General features: G+C 46.0%; 2 protein-coding genes across 4 annotated transcripts in view; one reads left to right on the top strand and one right to left on the bottom strand.

Moving 5' to 3' along the window:
* The window catches only part of setx (senataxin), a 35,459-nt gene extending 26,941 nt beyond the window's left edge, over nucleotides 1–8,518 (top strand). The window contains 6 exon segments of the mRNA XM_007902753.2: nucleotides 337–527; nucleotides 1,644–1,736; nucleotides 2,753–2,926; nucleotides 3,870–3,968; nucleotides 4,950–5,037; nucleotides 5,674–8,518. Coding sequence (XP_007900944.2) covers nucleotides 337–527; nucleotides 1,644–1,736; nucleotides 2,753–2,926; nucleotides 3,870–3,968; nucleotides 4,950–5,037; nucleotides 5,674–6,363 — 1,335 coding nt within the window. The 3' untranslated portion in view covers nucleotides 6,364–8,518.
* A 2,692-nt stretch (nucleotides 8,519–11,210) lies between these two features.
* Nucleotides 11,211–21,281, bottom strand: part of ntng2a (netrin g2a) — a 36,963-nt gene continuing 26,892 nt past the window's right edge. For 2 of the 3 annotated variants that reach the window (XM_042337817.1, XM_042337818.1), the window contains 5 exons: nucleotides 16,205–16,279; nucleotides 15,255–15,329; nucleotides 13,779–13,946; nucleotides 12,959–13,093; nucleotides 11,211–12,111 (listed from right to left, as the gene is read on the bottom strand). In XM_042337817.1, the coding sequence (XP_042193751.1) occupies nucleotides 11,879–12,111; nucleotides 12,959–13,093; nucleotides 13,779–13,946; nucleotides 15,255–15,329; nucleotides 16,205–16,279 (686 nt within the window). In that variant the 3' untranslated portion in view covers nucleotides 11,211–11,878. The remainder of the gene's footprint in view (nucleotides 12,112–12,958; nucleotides 13,094–13,778; nucleotides 13,947–15,254; nucleotides 15,330–16,204; nucleotides 16,280–21,281) is intronic. The other variant, XM_042337819.1, reaches the window with a different exon arrangement.

Here is a 21,281-nt window from a genome sequence, read left to right as displayed (position 1 = left end):
TGAAAACGCTTCATGGAATATATTGTAAAGTGTGATTGTATTTTGTGGGCGAAACTCGGCAGCCAATTGCGCACAACAGTATCCCACAAACAGTCACGATTGAGTGACCCAATTTTTTTGGGGGGGATTATTATCCCAAGGAAGCAATCTGCTAATCAACTAACAACTGGGTTCCTACTTACTGCTTGGTAAACAGGGGTGGGTGGGTGTGTGGAATAAGGAAACCCGCCTAAGAATTCGCCCCGCCCGGAAACCGAACCCGGGTCTTCTCGCATGCGAGGCTAGCGAGCTAACCACTATGCTATGGGTAAAGTGGATGTTTGTGTGTCTCCGCAGAAAGCGCGGGGGTTTGGCTACGGGCGATCGATGATGCAGCGGCTACAGAAGGGTCTGTACGATGATGTGAAGCAGAGTGGTGTCCGGCAGCAGCCACATGTGCTGGAGCTGCTCACGCAGTACCGCATGCATCCTGACATCTGCCTGTTCCCCTCCAAGCACATCTACGGAGGCAAGCTAAAAACCAACAAGTACGTGGACGACCATCTATCAGCCGAGCTCCTAACCTCCCCTGTGTGTGGTGTGTTGCCCTGTGCACCTCGGCTTTGCCCAGGTTTCTGAATGTACGCAGTAAACAACAGCAGCAGCTTGCATTTATACAGCACCCCTCATGCAGGGTAGCGACTCAGAGCGCTTGACAGTGGCGGAGCACGATGCCGAGCTGGGGGCATAACCTTAAGTCAAGCCACTTTACAGTAGCGCTTTGAGACGTCTCAATGACTTGATGAGGCAAAAACAACTGCAAGTATTATTATATTATATATTCAGTTCAGTCAAAGCTTCTTCCAGATGAGATAGTCCTATGGAACCACTTGGATTCTAGTTGCATTTAAGTTTCTCAAACATTTCGACTTCGACCAGCCAAGAGTATGTGTGAGAAGGGAGAAGGTCCCTTGATGGGAAGCCTTGCATGACTTGTGGGCTCAGCACTGTTATTATTATTATTAACAGCATCGAACCATGTTGATTGTAATATATCCCTCTTCTCGAGATTGGTTGCGATTTTCTGCATTCCCTCTTCTCCGATCTAACCCCAAAAATCTCTGATTCTTTGTACCTTTTTTGGTCACAGACACCAATCTGTTCAATGTGTTGTTAGAAATGGCAGCTGCAAACCAAGGACAAACTTTTTACCAAAGCGCAGCTTGTTTCAAAACAAATCTTTTTTTCCCCACGATGATTTTGAAGAAAACCTGCTTCCACCGTCCTTGGCTTTCAAACAGCTGCAGCCTCCCTGAAGTAAAACAGTGCTGTGAGACGTCCTCCTGACGTGAAAGGCACTATACAAATGTAATTTTGTATTGTAAGCCCATGAGCCGCTGCTCAAGCAACCCAGCAATCTGGATTACTTACGGGAGTGACATCTCGCTGAGCTCTCTCTCTCTGCCTGCCTGTCTGTCAGACGCTTTAATGTGTGTTGTGGGTTCTTTCCATTTTGAAACTCAGCACAACGTTATTAATAGCACAGTGCTATCTTTTGCACAGTATTTTGATGCACGTTCAAAATGTAACTAGAAAGACTTCACTATATGACTTTGGAGAATTCACGCTGTTTTCTCTCTCTTTTCCCCCTTGTGTTTGCCCAGAACCGTGGAGATGCAACGGTGTTCTCTCAGTTGGCCTTTTGAGCCATACATGCTGTTCGATGTGATCGATGGTTGTGAAATCCGCAAGAAAGGGTGAGTATCGCTGGCAAGATATGTGAGGAGGTGTGGAGCCATGAACTGGACATGCAACAAGAAATAACAAATTACATTTGTACAGCACCTTTCATGTCATGAGGACATCCCAAAGCAAAACACCGGAGGGAACTGGCATCCATTAAACCTCCTTGGTATGGGCGTGTAAGCTGGTCCCAATGCAACTAACCAAAGCACTGTTAACTATACCGTACTAAGTCCTGTAGCGTGACTTGTGAACTTTTGGAACTCTACAGGAGTCCTATAGCTTAGTGGTTAGAGCACTCTCCTCGCAAGTTTGATTCCCGAGCCAGGCAAAACCTTAGAAGTTTTCTTACTCCACACGCCTCTGTTTACCTAGCAATAAGTAGGAATCAGGTTGTTAGTCAATTGGCAGATCGGTTTCCAGGGGTAATAGTCCTTTCAAAAAATATAAGAAAAATAAAAATTTGGTCACTCACACATGACTGTGTGAGACACTGTTGTGCGCAATTGGCTGCTGTGTTTCACCCACAAAATACACAGTCAATTCACACTACAGTATATTCTGTGAAGCCTTTTGAGATGTCTCAACGATGTGGTGAGGTGTTATCTCAAATGCAAGAATTATTATTATTAACTATCCTGCCAGTGGGTATCGTGTTCCAGCAAAAAGGGGAGTAAGGCCCATGGCTGTTTTTTTATTTTTTCTTCCCTCCCACGGCTGTGGCAGACAACCGTGCTCTGTCTGAGATTTCCAGTTCAGTTCCAAGGAGACCCGCTTACTGAGATGGTCTGAGATCCACTAACTCAGGACAGAACAGGGATCGATCCCAAATCTGTCTTCCATGTGGCTCAGTTCCTCTTTGAGCCGCTTGGGGGAGCTCTTTTACAACTGATAGATTTCTGTGGCACTTTCACGACTGTTTGTGGGACTCCGTGAAGCACTTTGAGACGTCTCGACGACACGATCAGGCGCTATATCAATTGCAAGTATTATTATTGATGCCTTTTATTTCCCCTCTCTCTCTTTTCAGTTCTTTCAGCAACCTACAGGAGGTGAAGCTGGTGATAGCTTTGATCACTCTGATTGCTGAGCAGCAGAAAGGCAAATGTAATAATATTGCAGTGATCACCCCGTACAATGCCCAAAAACAGGAGATTCAGAATCAGATTGAGCAAGCCTGCAGGAAAGGCTTGGACCAGGGCAGGTAAGGAGAACTCGTTTCATAAACCCACACCACCCACCTGTTTTTCCTTTTAATGAGTGGGGTACTCGCCCACAAAATTTACAGTATATTGTGTGACGCTCTTTTGACACATCTCGAAGATGTGATAAGGCGCTATATGAACTGCAAGGATTATTATTATTATAATGGAAGCAGATCCCACAGTAGCTTTCAAAAGGGAATTGGATAGGTACTTGAAAAGGAAACATTTGCAGGGCAATGGGGAAAGAGAGTGGGGAAGTGGAACTAGTTGGTAGCTGTTTTCAAAGAGCTGGAATGATGAGCCGAATGGCCTCCTTCTGTGCTGTAACATTCTATAATAATAATAAGCTTCATCTCATTCGTTCCGGATACTATAGAACCTGATTATCAGCTCACATCTCCCTGTTCCGAGAGATTGGGAGGAGGAGATGTTGAGAATCCTGTTGCCATTATTTTGGAAGTAGAGTAGGGGAGGAGGGGTGGGGAGGAAGCTGGTGGTCCTGCCTGTTCTTCCATTCCTCTCTCTCCTCCCCCCCCCCCCACCAAAAAAATATAGATCAGTCAATCATTCATCTCATCACTGTGCGTGTGCGATGTTTGTACAGATTGGCTGCTGTTTGTCCATCTAAGTCGCTGCCTTTCATGTGTGAGGGGCAGTGATTTTCATGGATTGAGGCACTGCGTCAAATGCAAGTCTTTATAATAATCCTTGCATTTGATATGGCGCCTTATCTTTACAGATTATGCTGTAAAGTGAATTGACTATGTTTTGTGGGCGAAAGTATTATTGGTTAAACATTGAGTCCTGGATCCCAGGGTTAAGTCCAGCGTGGCTTCTAGATGGAACTCTCCACATGCTGGGTTTTTAACTGCTGTTGTATCAGAAACGGGAATGAAAGAGGCTAAAGACACATTGACGTGGTGCTGTTTTTCACTCGTGCAGGGCGATACAAGTGGGGACAGTGGATGGCTTCCAAGGCTGTGAGAAGGATTGTATCATCGTCACCTGTGTCCGAGCCAACAACCAGCAAGCCAATATAGGGTGAGGCGTTTCTTTCATCATTTCATTACTTTTCTTTCTCTCCCCACCCTATGGAAATCTATCCCACATTCCCTTCGCCTCGGTCCCTCTCTTACCTCCTTCAAGGGCGTCTCAAAACCCTCCTCTTCGATCAAGCCTTCGGCTGCCCTCCACCCTCCCCGATCCAGCCCCCTAGCTCGGGTCCAATTCCCAAACCGACCAGCGTTTGGATGTCCTACCGACATGAAAGGCGCTATACAGATGTAATTTTGTAGTGTAATGTAATTCAAACCCCACTTAGCGTTTATCTTACATAGAATCCTAAAATATTATGGCACAGAAGGAGGTCATTCAGCCCATCGTGCCTGTGCCAGCTCTTTGGAAGAGCTGCCCAATCAGTCCCACTCCCCCACTCTTTCCCCATTTCCCCCTTGAAAGTTGTTATTGAATCTGTTTCCACCACCCTTTCAGGCAGTGCATTCCAGACCCAAGTTTTCATGACTCCTCCAGACGTGAGATTTAGGATTACGTATCACAAAGCAATCTCTATAATCTCTCCTCCCTCACACATGACTTTCTCTCGTTCTTGCTCTCCTTTGCACACTCACTCTCACATGCTCACTCCCTCTCCTTTCCCTCTCCCTCCCGCTGTTCACACACAGCTGAGATTGTTGATTTGCAATTGAGAGCAAAAAATAAAGTTGATATTCCCTAACCCGGTGGGGGCATTGGGAAATTTCACCCACAAAATACACTTTACAATATGTCCCGTGAAGCGCTTTGAGATGTCTCAACGACCGTGATAAGGTGCTATATCACCTGCAAGGATTATTATTATTTACTGTTATTGCCTTGATGTTCTGCCATAGAATGTAATAAAAGGTGTGTGTTCGGGTTCGAGCAAGTGAAATTATCTCTGAATTCTCTGGTATTGTGACTAAGCACTGGAGCTGCTGATTGGAAGACGATTGATTTATTGATGAGCCGTTTGGCTGTTTGCAGGTTCCTGGCCGATCGACAGCGACTGAATGTTACCATCACTCGAGCCCGCTTCAGTCTTTTCATTCTGGGGCACCTGAAAACACTGACGGTGAGTCCTGCCTGCGTCAGCACCTCCCTACCAAGTTACGTTGGCTAATCAGTAGGTTAAAAATATGCTCATGGAATCCCGTAGCGTAGTGGTTAGCGCACTCGTCTCGCAAGTGAGAGGACCCGGGTTCGATTCCTGGGCGTTGTGAAACCTGAGGCAAGTTTCCTTACTCCACATGCTTCTGTTTACCTAGCAGTAAGTAGGAACCTAGTTGTTATTCGATTGACTGATCGCTTTCCAAGGGTAATAATCACTCAAATAAATAAAGAAATTTGGTCACTCACTCCACAACTGTTTGTGGGACCCTGCTGGGCGCAATTGGCTGCTGCTTTCCTCCCACAAAATACACAGTCAATCCATTTTATGCTATATATTGTGAGGTGCTTTGTGACGCCTCAACAATGTAATCAGACGTTATATCAAAGGCGAGGTTTAATAATATTGGTACTTGTGTTATTTAATCAGAAATTGAACCGTTTTATTTTGTGAAAACTTAAATGTTACTGTCATTTCTCACTAATGTTTTCCGGTGTATGGTGTGTTTCCCTACATTTTTATAGTTTTGACAGAGGGGCAGGGCAGAAGAAACATGTGAAGTCTTGTTGATTCTCTCTCTCTTTTGCTTCTGATGTTCAGGACAGTAAAGACTGGAACGCTTTGATTCAGGATGCCCAAAGGAGAGGGGCCATCGTAAAGACATGTGAGAGCGACTACAGGAAAGACTGCAGGAAAGTCATGAAACCTAGGCCAGCTTTCCAACGAGCCCTTTCAGTTCAGGGCACGGGGGACAGAAAGGCTGTCCCTGAGCTATTGCGGAGAGCGAGCATTCCCATGAGCTGTGAGTCAACCAAGAGAGTTGAGCAAACGCTGAAACCACCAGCCCCTTCTCTACCGGTGGATACAGTACACCCCCAACCTGGTCCTGCTCAGAAGCCGGCTGACGATCGCCCGAGGGACCCGCGGCTGGCCCGGAAACTAGGAGCTCAGACCAAGGACGTGGGGCCACAGCTGGAAGAGGCCTCGACTCGATGGCCAAATCCACCAGACGCACACACGCCCCTGGCCAGCAGGGGGCAGCGCGTTCCTCGTCCGTCGCTCCCTGGGGCTTCTTGCCAGGCGGCCGTTGGCAGGAGAAACGAGACTTCCTCCTCCCTTGCCTCCAGGAGCTGTGCGTCCGCTTTCGGTAACAATCGGGACAACAGAGACAGACACCGACACTCACACTCGGCCAGGCCCCAGACACAGGGGCAGGAGGCAAAGAGGAGAAGGGATGACAGCAGTGCGGGGGAGCAAGGTTACAGCGAAATGAAGCGGAAACGGAAATGAGAAAAATAAGATCTGAGCAAAACAGTTTTTCTGAAGCGGTGGAGGTTTACCAAGCGGTGACTGCGCTGGTAACAGGACGTTTTCGCCAAACCGGGGGGGGAGAAGTGGGTAATGGACAAATCCTACTGTGAGATGTTGGTGGCTGAGGTGAGCCTGGCACAGCTCTGCGTGGCTTCACCCGAAGGATAGTTTTTGTTCTCGTTTATTTACACTTTCATCGATGGCGTTTTCCCCTTGAACGCTCTGAGACGCTACCCTGTGTGGAGGGCCCTGTGGAAGTGCAAGTTGTTGTTGTTGTTCCCCTTCTCTGGCCGCACATGTGTCTTAAACCCAAGTGCCTCGGGCCTGGGTTGCACTGAGGCGTCTAGTGATTTTGGTACAAACCCAGCTTGCACTTTGTCTTCTAACATTTCACTTTTATAAACTCAGAATGAAGAGATTTTTTTATACATCCACATACATATCAGGGAAGTTTATCTTTTTCGCGATAAGTCTTGATCTTCCATTTTCTCTGTGACGGTTTACCACTAGCACTTCCCAGCTTTTCCACTGATTTTTTTTGCTCCTGTTCCTTTGTTTTCTCTACTCTTAGAACTTTTGAGCTTGTTTGCATTTGTTCGACCTTGGAAGAGGAGGAGGGAGCAGGCGTCTCAGCTCTTCGAGTCTGTTCCAAGCTGCGTCCAATCTTTGGGCGTGGGCTTGTGTTTTGATGTATTGTGTGGTTTCCAGTTACACAATATAATTGCCTTTAATTGATCACCAAGATGCATTTTTTTCCTATATACAAACTAGCAGGAAAGTATCCGCTGATTTGGATTTTTTTTCCACTCTATTTTTCAAATAGTTTATTTTATTTTGTCAAACAGTGAGGAAATGACCACACCGTCACTGTGTTTAAGCGTGGCTGGATGTTCACAGTTCCTGTGAGAGTCCTGTGCTGGAGTTTTGTGGTGGTGGTGTTGGTTGGGCGGTGGGAGGTCAGGTTTTAACCGTTCTCACTCCTGAAATAAATTTGAAACTCGACTTCAATTGTGAGCAGATTGTAAATGTGGAGGGCGACAGACATTAACTCTGTCAGCTACCTCCAGGTTAGCCTTTCCTCTATGCTCACTGGAGTTGGCTGTACATGTTGGGACTTTTTCTAAACGCTGCAGCTGGAAAACTTTTTACTAGGAGAATGAAACAGTGAGCGTTGCCAACAGATGAGACCAAATGCATTTCGATGCAATTTCCAGCTAAACCATCAAACATTCCCCCAACCAAACAACCACATTCCTTGACTGTAAAATCTTGTTCCTTAATGCTACCTTCCAAACCCAATCCCATTCCCTAATTCTACACTCCCCCAATGCCTGCAGTATAAGCTTTTTGATGGATCAGTGTTGTGTTCAGTCACTGCTCCGTGCCAACTTGTAAACTTTGAGGGTCAGTTATTGCTGGTGTATAGTGTGAGTTACCTGATCTCACTGATACAGTCGCTGGGATGATAAATCACAACTGTTCGTCGGACGTCCTCCTGACATGAATGGCGCTGTGCAAATATAATTTGTCGTGGTCCACTGTTTCCTGTTGAAACCATGTGTGTAGAAGTTAAAGCAGGACTGAGCTGCAGGGTGGGGCAGTCCTAGACTGGAGGGGCAGTGGAGAACAATTTATCAGTCACGTTCTCATGAGTTGCATATGATGTGGTCACACACACACCCGCACGCGCACACGTGTGTGTGTTTTTCACGTTTGTCGCATTTCCCAACGATCAAAATAATTTTACAAGGAAAGACGGCCGGCAACTCGAAAGCTTTAAAACATTTAATTTGAGAACAAAAGATTCTGTCAATTAGGTCAACCGGAACAATCTGTCTGCTTTACTTTGGTCTCATGCGGTGTTTGGTGGGTGAACGACCCCCTGCGCCACATGATGGTTGTCTGAGATTATGTAAATATAAGGTGCCGCCTCAGGTGTTGGTTGACAGCACAGTTTCAACCAAGAACAGAGACTCCACTTTGCCTTGTTGTCCCAAATCGCACCTTTGCACTAGTGGAGCAGAGTAAGTTTTCAATCTCTGGATTATTTCCTGTGTTGTACATATGTTTCTTAATGTTGATATGTAAATACAATAGTCTTGGATAAAGTATAAAAGACTTGAGATACCTTGGAGATTTTTTTTGCTGTTTTTCAGTTGGATCGGTTGCACGTAGTTGCTGTGTTTTACCTCTGCTGGTCACGTGTAGTTCCTTGTGAACTCTTTATAGCGTAACAGAATGTTACAACACTACAGAAATACAGTCACATAACAATACTTACATTTGGTATAGCGCCTTATCACATCGTCGATGTCTCAGAGCTTCACAGAATATACTGTGTGTTTTATGGGTGGAACACGGCAGCCAGTTTGCATACAGCAACGTTCCACAAACCGCCACCGAGTGAGTGACCAATTTCATTTTGTGGATTGCTGGCCAGGACATCGGGAGAGAGAAACTCCTCTTTGTGGATAGTGCCCTGGGATCTTTTAACGCCACCTGAACAGGCAGACAGGATCTCAGTTTAATGTCTCATTCGAAGGACAGTACTCACGACAATGCAGCACACCCCCAGCGCTGCATTGGAGAGTCAAAATTATCCCGGTTGCAACAGACTGTACCATAGATTTAATCTTTTCCCCTACTGCCATATAACAGAAACACAACTGTCTGAATGATTAGGAAGGGATTAAGGGTTATAAAGATTAGAATCAAATTGTACGTGCGATGGAAACTGCTGGGATCAGTCATAGGGTTTCTGGGAACTGGTTTTTGATCTCTCTCTCTCTCTCGCTTGGGGGCTGGGAGAAACTTCACTTTATCTTCCCTGGGAAAGTAAATGGGTTTTGTGTAAAGAATTCCTCCTTCCCCCCGGCCGCCAACCCCCCACCCCCAAAAAAACGCTGGGCTTGTTCATGTCATTGCTGTTTGTGGGGATTTTGTTGGGAAGTAACAGCAGCTGCCCTTGAAAGTAACTCTACATGTGCGAGGCCATGTGTGAATTGGACAGCAACAGCTTGCATTTATATGGTGCCCGTCATGCAGAGTAGCGTCCCAGATGCAAGGATTGTACTTGGTTTATGGAGCACGTTGTTGAGGTGTCTCAAAGCCCTTCACAGAATATATTGCAAGGTGGAGTGACTGGATATTTTGTGGGTGAAACGCGGCAGTAAATTGCGCGCAGCAGTGTCCCGTGGTTGTGTCGCGTATGGAGTGACCACCAGTCGACTGACGAGCGGGTTCCTACTTACTGCTAGGTAAACGGGTGTGAAGTAAGGAAACTTACCTAAGGTTTCACCCACCTGGAATTTGAACCCGGATCCTCTCGCATGTGAGGCGAGCGCTCAAACCACTACACTATGCTGTCCTTCGAATGAGACTGTGAGTCTTATCAAATTGAAACATTTCCAAGGATATCAGAAGTTGTAGGCAGTGTGTTGGGATGTGAATGGGAATAATGTGTCGATGGAGGAAAATTCCCATTGCTATTAAAAAAAAAGCGGTCTGGAGTCCAGGAGAGAAGAAACTCAATGGATCAGAGCCTCCGATAGCGGAACTCTGCTGAACCTTTACAAGATTCCTTTGTGTTTCCCATCACACAGAGAATACAGTTCAAGATCCTGGTCCTCACCTTCCAAGTCCCCCATTGGCCTTGCTCCCCCTACCTCTGGGACCTCTCAACCTGCTCACTCCCTCCGCTCAGTGGGCTCCGGCCTGCTTCACCTCCCCCGCTTCGCCCACCCCACCATCGGCGGGCGGACCTTCTGCCTCTCTGTCCCCACCATCTGGGACTCCATCCCACAGTCGCTCCGCCTCACCCCTTCCATTCGCCTCCTTCAAGACTCCTCTTTGACCGTTCCTTTAATCACCCTCCTTCCACCACCCCCTCACTCCACCGTCCCTGATCCCAACCCCCAGCTCGGGTCCGGAATACTGACTGTCCAATGCCTTGGGACATCCTGATATGAAAGGTGCTAAACAAATGTAATGTGTTTATCCCTGTCTTAAATTAACTTGGATAAAGATTAGAACAATTTAAAAACAAGCTTGATGTATTTTTAGCGCTGGGGTTATTTTTACAGTGAGCTCTCTGCTTTGTCCCCCCCCAGAAGCACCATAAGGCTATGTTTGAGCGATAAGCTAATTTAGCTCAAGTCAGATCACAAACTTAGGACCAATGTGTGGTTGTGATAAACTCCCTCCTTGCCTTGTTTAATAATAATCCTTACATTTAATATAGCACCTTATCATGTCGTTGAGACATCCCAACTCAAAGAGCTTCATAAAATATACCGTAAAGAGGCTGAAGCCAGACATGAGGTGAGGTTCCAGTCCAAAGTCTCCCCAACACATAATAATAATGATAATAATAATTGATATATATTTGTGACGTGTCAAAGTGCTTCACAGAATATACTGTAAAGTGAATTGCCTGTAATATTTTGTGGGCGAAACGTGGCAGCCAATTGCGCACAGCAGTGTCCCACAAACTAGTTGTGCAGTGAGTGACCAAATTATTTTCTTTATTTATTTATTGAAGGGTCTGCCAATTGACTACCCACCAGGTTCCAATTTACTGCATGTGGAGTGAGGAAACTTACCTAAAGTTTCGCCCCGTCCTGGAATCGAACCCGGGTCCTCTCGCTTGTGAAGCGAGTGCTCTAACCACTACGCTACAGGACTCCTTTAGCCAGCAAAGCATACCCACAGGAACCAACCAGCCCTCCATCTCACCCATACTTTACATCAAAGAAGAAGGCCATTTGTCCCACATCCTGAGGGAGGCTAGAGATAGCGAGTACAAAGGAAGAAAAATAAGACCAAGCAATGATGTAACCAGTCACTTTACTGTGTGCTGCAGTTGTTGTATAATAAAATGTCCATAATATTTCATGTTAACATTTAGATAGAGCAAAAAATAACCATTTCTACAAAAGAAAAGTACTGAAACCGGGTAAGAGTTATTTATAGTGCTCGTCATGTTATATACCAGTCGTTTTCACCTCATGTCAAACCATTCTCATTAGCAAACCCCAAACCAAACCCTTTCTGTGAACTGGTATTTTTGCGAAACGCAGCCACTAGTGTGTGTTAGGCATCAGTACTCCTAGGCAATAGATGAGATTGAATATGCAGGAGGATTTGAACAGTAGAGTTGTCGATTTTGTTCCTGGATATTCCATAGGCTGTATAGTGATGAACTTACTTCCTAATATAAATGTCCGCTTTTGTCCCCCAAGTGGATGTGAGCCATGTTCATTGTAGATCCCATTTGGTGTTATGTTTACCTGTACACTCTTACCTTCATTGGTTTTTTTTTTGGTGTCGTGGGCTTAAACTGACACTGCCACCCTGGCTGGTGGGCCCCACCAGTGGGTCGCTGCCGACCAAATAGGCTTGTGCTTTCCCTGGGGAAGCAGACCTTGGTTAGGCAATGTTTGTCTGTCTGTCTGTCTCCGGGGCGGGGGGAGGGGCCGTCGGCGTAAAGGGTCCGTCATTCGTTGAGCGCTGCCAGGATGCGCAGGATGAGTGCGGAGACCACCAGAATCGCTGCGGAGGATCCCAGGGAGGCGGAAGGAGGGCCCGAGTTGCAGTTACTGTCCTCGGAGCTGCAGCTGCCACTCTGGCACAGGATACCCGTGTACCCACTGGGGCAGATACAACGCTGGTTCTTGTGGCACGTGCCCCCGTTCTGACACACCATCAGTTCATTGTCGCAGATGTTGGCTGGAGGAAATGCAACACAATGCGATTTTACATTTACACACACAAGCGCCTTTCATGTAGGCAGAATAATAATGATAATAAAAATCGTTGCATTCGATACAGCGCCTCATCACATCGTTGAGAATTCTCAAAGTGGCTTCACAGGGTATACTGTAAAGTGGAGTGAGTGACTGTGTGTTTTGTGGGCTAAAACACGGTAGCCAACTGCGCACAGCAGTGTCTCACAAACAGTCTTGGGTTAAGTGACCAATTTATTATTTTTTTAAAGAGATTACCCCTGGAAAAGTGATCCACCAATCAACAAAAAACTGGGTTCCTATTTACTGCTGGGTAAACAGAGGCGTGTGGAGTAAGGAATAGAACCCAGGACCTCTCGCTTGAGAGGTGAGTGCTCTACCCACTAAGCTACAGGACCCCACCGCTCCCAATGCTATGTAACTTCCTCTCATGTCCTGAGCTGGTCGAGCTCTACAGAACGCGGAGGTCCTTTGAGACCAGCCCACGTGGAACTTTTTCTGAGTTATCCTAATCATCTGTGATTGTGGACAGGATTGTGTGATGGGAGCCATTGAAGCACATTCCTGGCTCCTGACACTGACATCAACCTCACTGTTCTGCCTTCCCCAGGACAATTGAGAAAGCTTGTTCCTTTATCACAGACTAAAATAAAATCTCCTCGGGGGGGGGGGTCGTTGCTGGTGGGAGAGGTCAGACCCCTGGTAGCCTTTCTCTGTGGGGGTGAGTTCCTATTTGGGAACAATTTAGTCATTCTCTCTCCAAATGGGAGATTTTCCATTCCCTCCCCCTCAGTGACGGTCTGCCCACCACTCCCTGGGGAGATACTTACGGAAACAGCCCTGTCTCCAGTAGTATCCAGCCGCGCAATCCTCACACTTGAGGCCCGAGGCTCCCTCTTTGCACTCGCAGGCTCCTGTCTCGTTGCAGCGGTCGTGGATGGCTCCCAGTTGATTGCAGTTACATTCTGTAAAGGAGACGACCGCTTTTACCGTACACTCAAGGGGACAATGAGGCAGCCGAGCCTTGTCCCTGGCTCCAGTACAACTCGGTCCATAGAATCGAAGAATTATACACCACAGAAGGAGGCCATTCGGCCCATTGTGCCCGTGCCAGCTCTTTGAAAGAGCTATTCAAATTAATCCCAAATTAAGTCTATGTTTCGCAATGACTCTTTCTCTGCCCCAGTGTGATTGTGACTCTCGATGCTCTTTCACAATATGTTAAAATTGTTTTTAAAAATTCTTTTAATCCTACAGTGTCTCAGCACAGAAACTGACCGTCCAAGTCTGCGATGAAGTTTCTCTCCACAAACACGAGTTATAGAATGAAATCCCACTCTCCAGCTCCCCCCCCACTCCCAACACACACACATAAATACACACACAAACTCCTCTTGTTGAGGTAGCTATCAAGTTCCTCTTTAAAATAATTGGCGGACTCTGTCTTAACTAGAGAATTACCCATTCCAACCACCCTCACCACCTGGCCTTCAATTCCCTTTGTGATCACTTTGAACAGTTGCGGAGGTCAGATGTCCCGTAACGTGAAAGGACGAGAGTGGGGCTCGTGCACATGCCTTAACTGCGTGGGTACACACGCTTGACACTGTCGCACACGCAAGACCCACGTGTGCTCACTCGCTCACTGACCTATACACACGTTCTCGTCGTCGAGCTCGGCGGAGGCATTGCGGTAGTGCCCGAGACGGCAGTGCTGGCAGTGTTGACCCCGTGTGTTGTGTTTGCAGCTGACGCACGTCACGATGTTGAGGAATTCGATGTAACTGCACCGGTTGGAGTGGCCATAGCACTCGCAGTCTGCGGGGGTGGGGTGTGGAAACAGAAGATGTTAGTTAGTCCATAAACAGGAGCTCAGCGCTGTGACCGTCCAAGCCAGGGAAACTCCTCAAGGGGAAGCCACTTTAGCGTGAGTTAAAGGGATTTTTGATTTTTTCTTTTGTAAAAGCGATTGATGTGAAGAGCTTTGGACGTCTCAACGACGTGTTATGACGCTGCAAAGCACAAGGATTATTCTTTCTCTCATTCATTCTAGGCAAAGCTTAGAAATCGAGGCAAGAGTTTTAATTTTTCGACTCGTCGTAAATTGTCAACTCGTCTTTTACGTAAGGTTTTGGGTAAAACTAACGGGGAGTTGTGAGAACAGTGTGTGTGGGGTGGGGGGAGAAGACCATTGATATTAGGAAAGATAAAAGGTAATGAGTGAGAGAAATGATTGATGAAATGGGGGAGGCAAAAAAAATGACATCGAACGGTAAATTATTCCGATCTGAATTTTTCCATAGATCCCATAATCGTGTTTAGATCCATAAGGAATCAGTACTTGTGTACGAGTACAGTTCGTGTGAATAGAACAACAACAACAACTTGCATTTATATAGCACCCTTCACGCGGGGTAGTGTCCCAGAGCACTCGACAGTAGCGGAGTCTGATCCCGTGCCGGGGGGAGGGAGAGGGAGGGAGGAGGTGACTGTAAGCACGATCAAAAATAAGGTCTTTAGGCAGGATTTGAAAGTGGGGAGGGGATGGGGGGGGGGGGGCAAGGCGGAGGGATTGAGGGAGAGAGTGACAAGAGTTTTGAGGAGTAGTGGATGAAGGCATGGCCACTACGGGTAAAAGTAACGCCTCTTATTGTCGTCTGAATAAATCAGGTCACAGTCTGAACGCCATTGGCAGTCGGGCCTTCAGCCACTCTGCCCCCACCCTTTGAAACTCCATCCCATAGTCCCTTCGCCTCGCCCCCTCCCTTGCCTCCTTCAAGGCCTATCTCAAGACCTTCAGACACTCTTCTACCCCCACCCTCCCCAGCTCAGGCTTAGATTCCTTGATTGTTCTGTGCTTTGGGACGTCCTCCCAACGTGAAAGTTGCTGTGTAAATGTAATGTGTTGTTGTTCAATGCTGCCCTGTGCTCTTACTGACGTGGGAGGGCTGCGTACAATTACCCTCAGCACCACCTGGGTTAGAGAGAAGGAAAACCAGCACAGGTTCCATCCCATTACTATGTGTTAGCAGGATCAGGTTGTGTTTTACTCCCCAAAAACCCAACTGCTATCTATCCATCCGCCACACCCTGCGCCTCTACACGTTCAGTCTGACAACCTCCTACCTTTGGTCTTCACGAAGCCTCGTCTTGACATGGAACTCGGTTGCCACCCGAGGGGTTTGGACATTGTTCCTGGCGCTTGCGGGAAAAAAATGTCAAAAAATTTCCCGGTGCTTTAGGTTGTTTCAGACACTCTACACTGTGTGTAAATAACCTCCCAGCCACAGCTCATCACGAGAAAACCTCACTGCCCAACTCGAGTCATCCTGCACTGAGTTTAATAGTTCTTAATGAGATAACAAGGTCACTGAGTACAATTACTGCTAGGTTTAAGGATTGAGCAAATCCTCTAGAAACCCGAATACTAGTGAGAAAAAGCACTGTGTAATATTATGCAGCAATCAAAATCTGGTTGATTCCTTTGTTGGGGCTACGTCAGGCTATCCCAACTAGGCAGGAGGTACATCAATGGGAATGTAGGAACACAAGAAGCCCATTGGGTCCGTGGATCCTGCTCCACCACAAACTATTCCGTACAACTACCCTGTCTACCTCTCCTCCAATATCCTGCAAATGGTCTACTCATTTTTCATCCATCCCTTGATCGGTTTCGGACCTGGAGCTTTTTAGGACACTGCATCTCAAAATTGAGTCTGTCACTATGAGAGGAAACTAATCTTTGTCTCAGCCCTAACTCTCCTTTGCTCTAATCCAAAAGTTATTTAGTCTGGTCACCGATTAGTGCAATTAGTGTCCCCTGGCCTATAATCATAGAATTTTACAACACAGAAGGAGGCCATTTGACCCATCGTGCCTGTAACGGCTCTTTGAAAGAGCTACTAACTAGTCCCACTCCCCTGTCATATCCCATAGCCCTGCAAATCCTCTAGATAAATTAGCCACTCACTCACTCATTTCTGAGTCGCAACTTGGCTAATGCAGATACACTGTCACGACATTTGGCAGTAATTACTGTTGAACATTGGGGTATTTTGACGCAACAAGGAAAATACCTCTTGTGTTCTTCTTGGCCTCTTTTCCACCAGAGGGTGCTTCATCCCCTGAACTTGCTTTCCGAATTGGAACATCTGCACATCAGAAACCGCGTCAGGAGCATTGTCGAGACGTTCCCAGCCGGCTTCCAGCTGGAAGTGAGAGCGCTCTCCGCTCCACTCAAGTGTACACTCGCTAGCACACTGTTAAGTGTAACATTTCAATCTCAAAGCCAATGATATTTCTTTCCCAGAGCTCAGCTCAGACCCGGTCTTGCACTGCCTTGGACCAAAACTTACAAAGCCCCGCAGAGCAGAAGGGCGCAGAATCTGCTCCTTCACCGAGCTGAGCCGCTGTTTAACGCTATGTACATGCAAATTGTCATTGCTGTATATAAGGTGCGAGTCTTTGCATTGGAGGGAATTCTACAAGTTGGAACCTCTGCTGACTTCACACACTGAGCAGACACAGGGCAAAATTCACTGTTGTTGTTGTTGTTGTTATCAGCTTCCCAAATTTTAAGCTGTTTATAATAATAATATAATTCTTGCATTTGATACAGTGCCTTATCACATCGTTGAGACGTCTCAAAGCGCTTCACAGGATACACTGTAAAGTGAACTGACAGTGTATTCTGTGGGCGAAATATACACTAGTTGATCAAAATGCATGGAAGCAATAGCTTATTATTCATGACCTTCTGCAGTCTATCCCTCTGTAAATGCCAGGAGCTGTCATCAACAGCCCCGATAAGATCAACACAAGCCAGGCATTATCCTGTTTGCATTCCTCGTAAAGTTGTCAGAATGTTGGGTCCTGCCAGAGAGTAACCCAGGGAGCCACACTGCAGTGTGTGTCTGACCAAAGCTTGACTTGATACCGAAATGGTTTGTTTCCCTTTCAGAAATAATAATAATGATAAAAATAATGGTTGCCCTTCATATCCAAAGGTGACCGTTCAGACAATGTGAAGACCTGGGTGTGTGAATTTGTTTACAGTGTAGAAGCTGCTGTCCACACAGCACTTATACTCTTTGGCAGCAAACACTGTAAATCGATATCAAGGAATATCCGAGAAAAACAGACCACTCGCTAACCGCACTGGCAGAAACCATTAGCCCCGGAAAACAATCCACAAATCGACTAACAACCGGGTTCCAACTTACTGCTGGGTGAACAGAGGCGTGCGGAGTAAGGAAACTTGCCTAAGGTTTTCCCCACCCAGGAATCAAACCAAGGTCCTCTCACTTGCGAGGCGAGTGCTCTAACCACTGCACTCTGGGACTCCTGAGCACAATATTTGATTAGCAACAGCACCTCCAACCCTCCTCTCCTCCCCCTGCTTTGGACACAAGAGCTTCAGTCTCTGCTCTTCATGTGTTATAATAATAATCTTTGCATTTGATACAGCACCTTATCACGTCTTCGAGACGTCTCAAAGCGCTTCGCAGGATATACCAACAAGTGTATTAAGTGTGTATCTTTGTGAGAGTTCCGGGGGATGTGTTACGTCCCTGGGGTGTGCACTATGCAGGAGCAGACAGGTGATTAAATCACACAGTATAGGTCGGGCCGGTGATAAATGAACCCGCTCTCTCTCTGCTTCCAATGTTGCTGCTGTGCACCAAGTGGCCATTTCTGCCGTGAAATGCAGACAGAGAGTCGATCACAGGCCCCGAGGCCAAAGCACCAAAAGCATCTTTGTCTTTTAAAAAAAGGACAAATTGAAATAGAAAACGGTCTTACAGGCTAAGACCAGGTGGAATTTGAGGCCGGCAGTTTGCAGGAGGCAGTGGATGAGTGAGAGATCCAGGAATTCAGGTCAGAATGAAACAGAAAATACAAGAGGAGGTGATTTGAGAACTCATTTGATGGACTCACAGCTTCTGACTGCGTCCAGTGGTTGGTCTCATTGTATTTTGGACAAAATTCCTTTTTTTTGCAATAATGTTGGAATAAGGAAAGTTACCTAAGGAACACTCTTTTTCTCCCCACTGAACCATCCCGTGGGAATTAATTCCAATGCAATGACTCACTATTATACATGGTAACAACGATTTGCACTTGCCTAGCGCTAAACAAGGTAGTTTGACATGACACACATTTCACGGAGGCGAACATCTCAAAGAGCTTTAATCAAACGGAGTAGAATTAAATGGAGAATTTGTGTCTTTTTTCAAAAAAAATCTGCCTTCACAGGAGTATTAAACACACGGCTTAATCCTATATTCCAGTTGCAAATGACAACAATTCACTGTGGTCTGATGTGCTAAAGCACCATATAATAATAATATGGTGGCTCATCACATCAGATTTTGCGCCTCATCACGTCAAAGCGCTTCACAGAATACACTGTAAAGTGAAATGACTGTATATTTTTTGGGCGAAACGGGACACAGGAACATAGGAAAGGCCATTCAGCCCCTTGAGCCTGTTCCACCATCCTATTAGATCATGGTTGATCTGTACATCAACTCCTATCAAACGCAAAGATTAATATTATTATTATTGCAGAGCATGAGATTTAATGGAAGGCCTTTGGGTGAAGGGCTCAGGCTGAAGATGGAATGATGGATCTGTATCTGAAACACTGATCAGGCCCCAGCTCACTCTATTTCTTGCTCACGAACAGATCACCACTTGCAGAAGTATTTAGGGGAATTAGTTTGACGGGAAATGACTTGCGATAGTATTCTCCTTGCAGTACACATCCCTGCCATTCCTGTTTTAATAATAATAATAATAATCCTTGCATTTGATATAGCGCTTTTCACGTCGGGAGGACGTCCCAAAGCGCTTCACAGAACATACTGTAAAGTGAATTGATTGTATATTTGTGGGCGAATGCGGCAGCCAATTGCGCACAGCAATGTCCCACAAACAGTCGTAGATTGAAAATGAAAACAATTTATTATTGTTTTGGAGGGATTATTATTAGGCTCTGTGTGGAGTAAGGAAACTTGCCCAAGATTTCGCCCTCTGCCTGGAATTGAACTCGGGTCTCTCACTTGCAAAGCGAGTGCTCTAACCACTGAGCTACAGGACTCCACGATTTTACAATAGTTTTACAATAGTTACTTACAAATTCATTCACATATTCAGCCAGACGGCTGCATATTATAATAACAACAATCTTTGCCTTATCACGTCATTGAGACATCTCAAAGCGCTTCACAGAATATACTGTAAAGTGAATTGACTGTGTACTTGTGGATGAAACGCGACGGCCAATTGTTGTGCAGCAGTTGCCCACAAACAGCCATGGACTGAGTGACCAAATAATATCTTTTTTTTGAAGGGATTAATACCTCGGAAAGCGTTCCACCAATCAACCAACAACCGGGTTCCAACTTACCGCTAGGTAATTAGAGACTTGTGTGTGTGTGTGTGTGTGTGTGGAGTAAGGAAACTTGCCTGGAGTAAGGAACCCGGGTGCTCTCGCTTGCGAGGCGAGTGAGCTAACCACTACGCTATGGGACTTCCCCAATACCTGCTTAAGTCAAAAACCCAGGTAAATATTGAAAACGTGTGCCGTCAGCTGCGGTGCCTGTTTTAGGATTTGAAACATAAGGTAATCTGCAGCAGCTGCGAGGGAAATGGTTCCTCATTATAAGAGGCGGGTGGCACAGTCCAGAGAGACGTTAGTGTTGGCAGCCGGGGCACAGAGCTCCGAGAGACAATGAGGCAATGGATTAATTTGTCAATGAGCTGGTCCCCGGAGACCGCCAGCTGCCTGTCCTGAATCCACTCCCCTCATTACTCAGAGTGCGACTCTGACCTTCCTGTGTCGCTACATCAGTGCAGATCATTCAACAAACGAGCACAAACAGTCTCCCCAGGTAGAATCCTCTACAGTAGATAAAGCGAGAGAGACAGAAAAGTGGGATTGAGTTCACAGACAAGCGGCCCTGGGAATGAAAGGACTGGTGTCTTATTGTTGGCTTTAACAACCGTGAGTATTAGAAGTTCTGTAGAAGTGATGCTCGGAGCAGGAAATGTTCTAGATACGCTCAAGGCTCTGGGAAGGATTGATTTTGCACAGTTTAATGGGAGCTTTAAGCAGCGTCTTGACAACAGGTACCCGTGTCCTTGTCAGACACTGAGCGCACACACCAGTTGTTGCACCAGCCAGTGAGCGAGTGCCAAAGGCTGGATAAACAAAGGTTTTTCATTATGGCTGGAGCTATTGAAGGGATTCGGGGCTCGTGTAGAGTATAAACACCAGCACGGAACTGTTTGGGCCAAATGGCCTGTTTCCAGCCCATATGTAACTAAATATACAGTCAATTCACTTTACAGTTGATTCTGTGAAGCGCTTTGAGACGTCTTGAAGACATCTATCAAATGCAAGGATTATTAGTATTATTATTTAACTGTCTGACACGAGACTTTCTACAGTGATTTCAGATGTTAACAGAATTGAGAAAGTAAACCCAGCCCCACGCTTTCCGATTAATTTTCCTTTTGTTAGTGGAGGTTGTGGGCTAACAGTGTCTCATATTGTCGATTTTTCTGAGGTCACCCCTGTATGGCATATCACACACAAAATACAGTCACTCCACTTTAGAGTATAATAAGGGAAGCGCTTTGAGACGTTTCAACGGCGTGATAAGGCGATATATCAAATGCAAGAGTTATTATTATAGCTAACATTTCTCCAAATAAATTGGTCATTCCCTTTGTGAACCTTACCATGTGCAAACTCGCTGCCCTGTTCACCTCGAAAACATAGTCATTACACTTGACAGCAATGCCCCATAAAACACTTTGAGATGTTTTAACACTGTGTAGTTTCTACATCAAATGGAAGGATTAATTATAAACAGCGATATTGTTCAGACCCTGGAAACACTCTGTCTAGACTGTAGATCTGGGGAGCAAAGGTTTGACTTAACTATCATCTGAAACGAAAATAAATCTCACGCATGTTATGGTTTTTTAGACTTTCATTTTCCAAAGTTTCTTAACGAGTGTTCACTTGAGTTGAAGCTGTTGAACGTCAGTGACAGATTTCTAGATACGCAATACTAGAGCAAACATTCTATGTTACTGTTTGGTTAGGGATCTAACCATTAGTTGTAGAGACAATAGTCAAAG

This window comes from Callorhinchus milii, unplaced genomic scaffold, assembly GCF_018977255.1.
Source record: "Callorhinchus milii isolate IMCB2004 unplaced genomic scaffold, IMCB_Cmil_1.0 Scaffold8, whole genome shotgun sequence".
Classification (NCBI taxonomy): Eukaryota; Metazoa; Chordata; class Chondrichthyes; order Chimaeriformes; family Callorhinchidae; genus Callorhinchus; species Callorhinchus milii.
The sequence above is the reverse complement of the archived record's forward strand: the minus strand, read 5'-3'. Positions and strand labels throughout refer to the sequence as shown.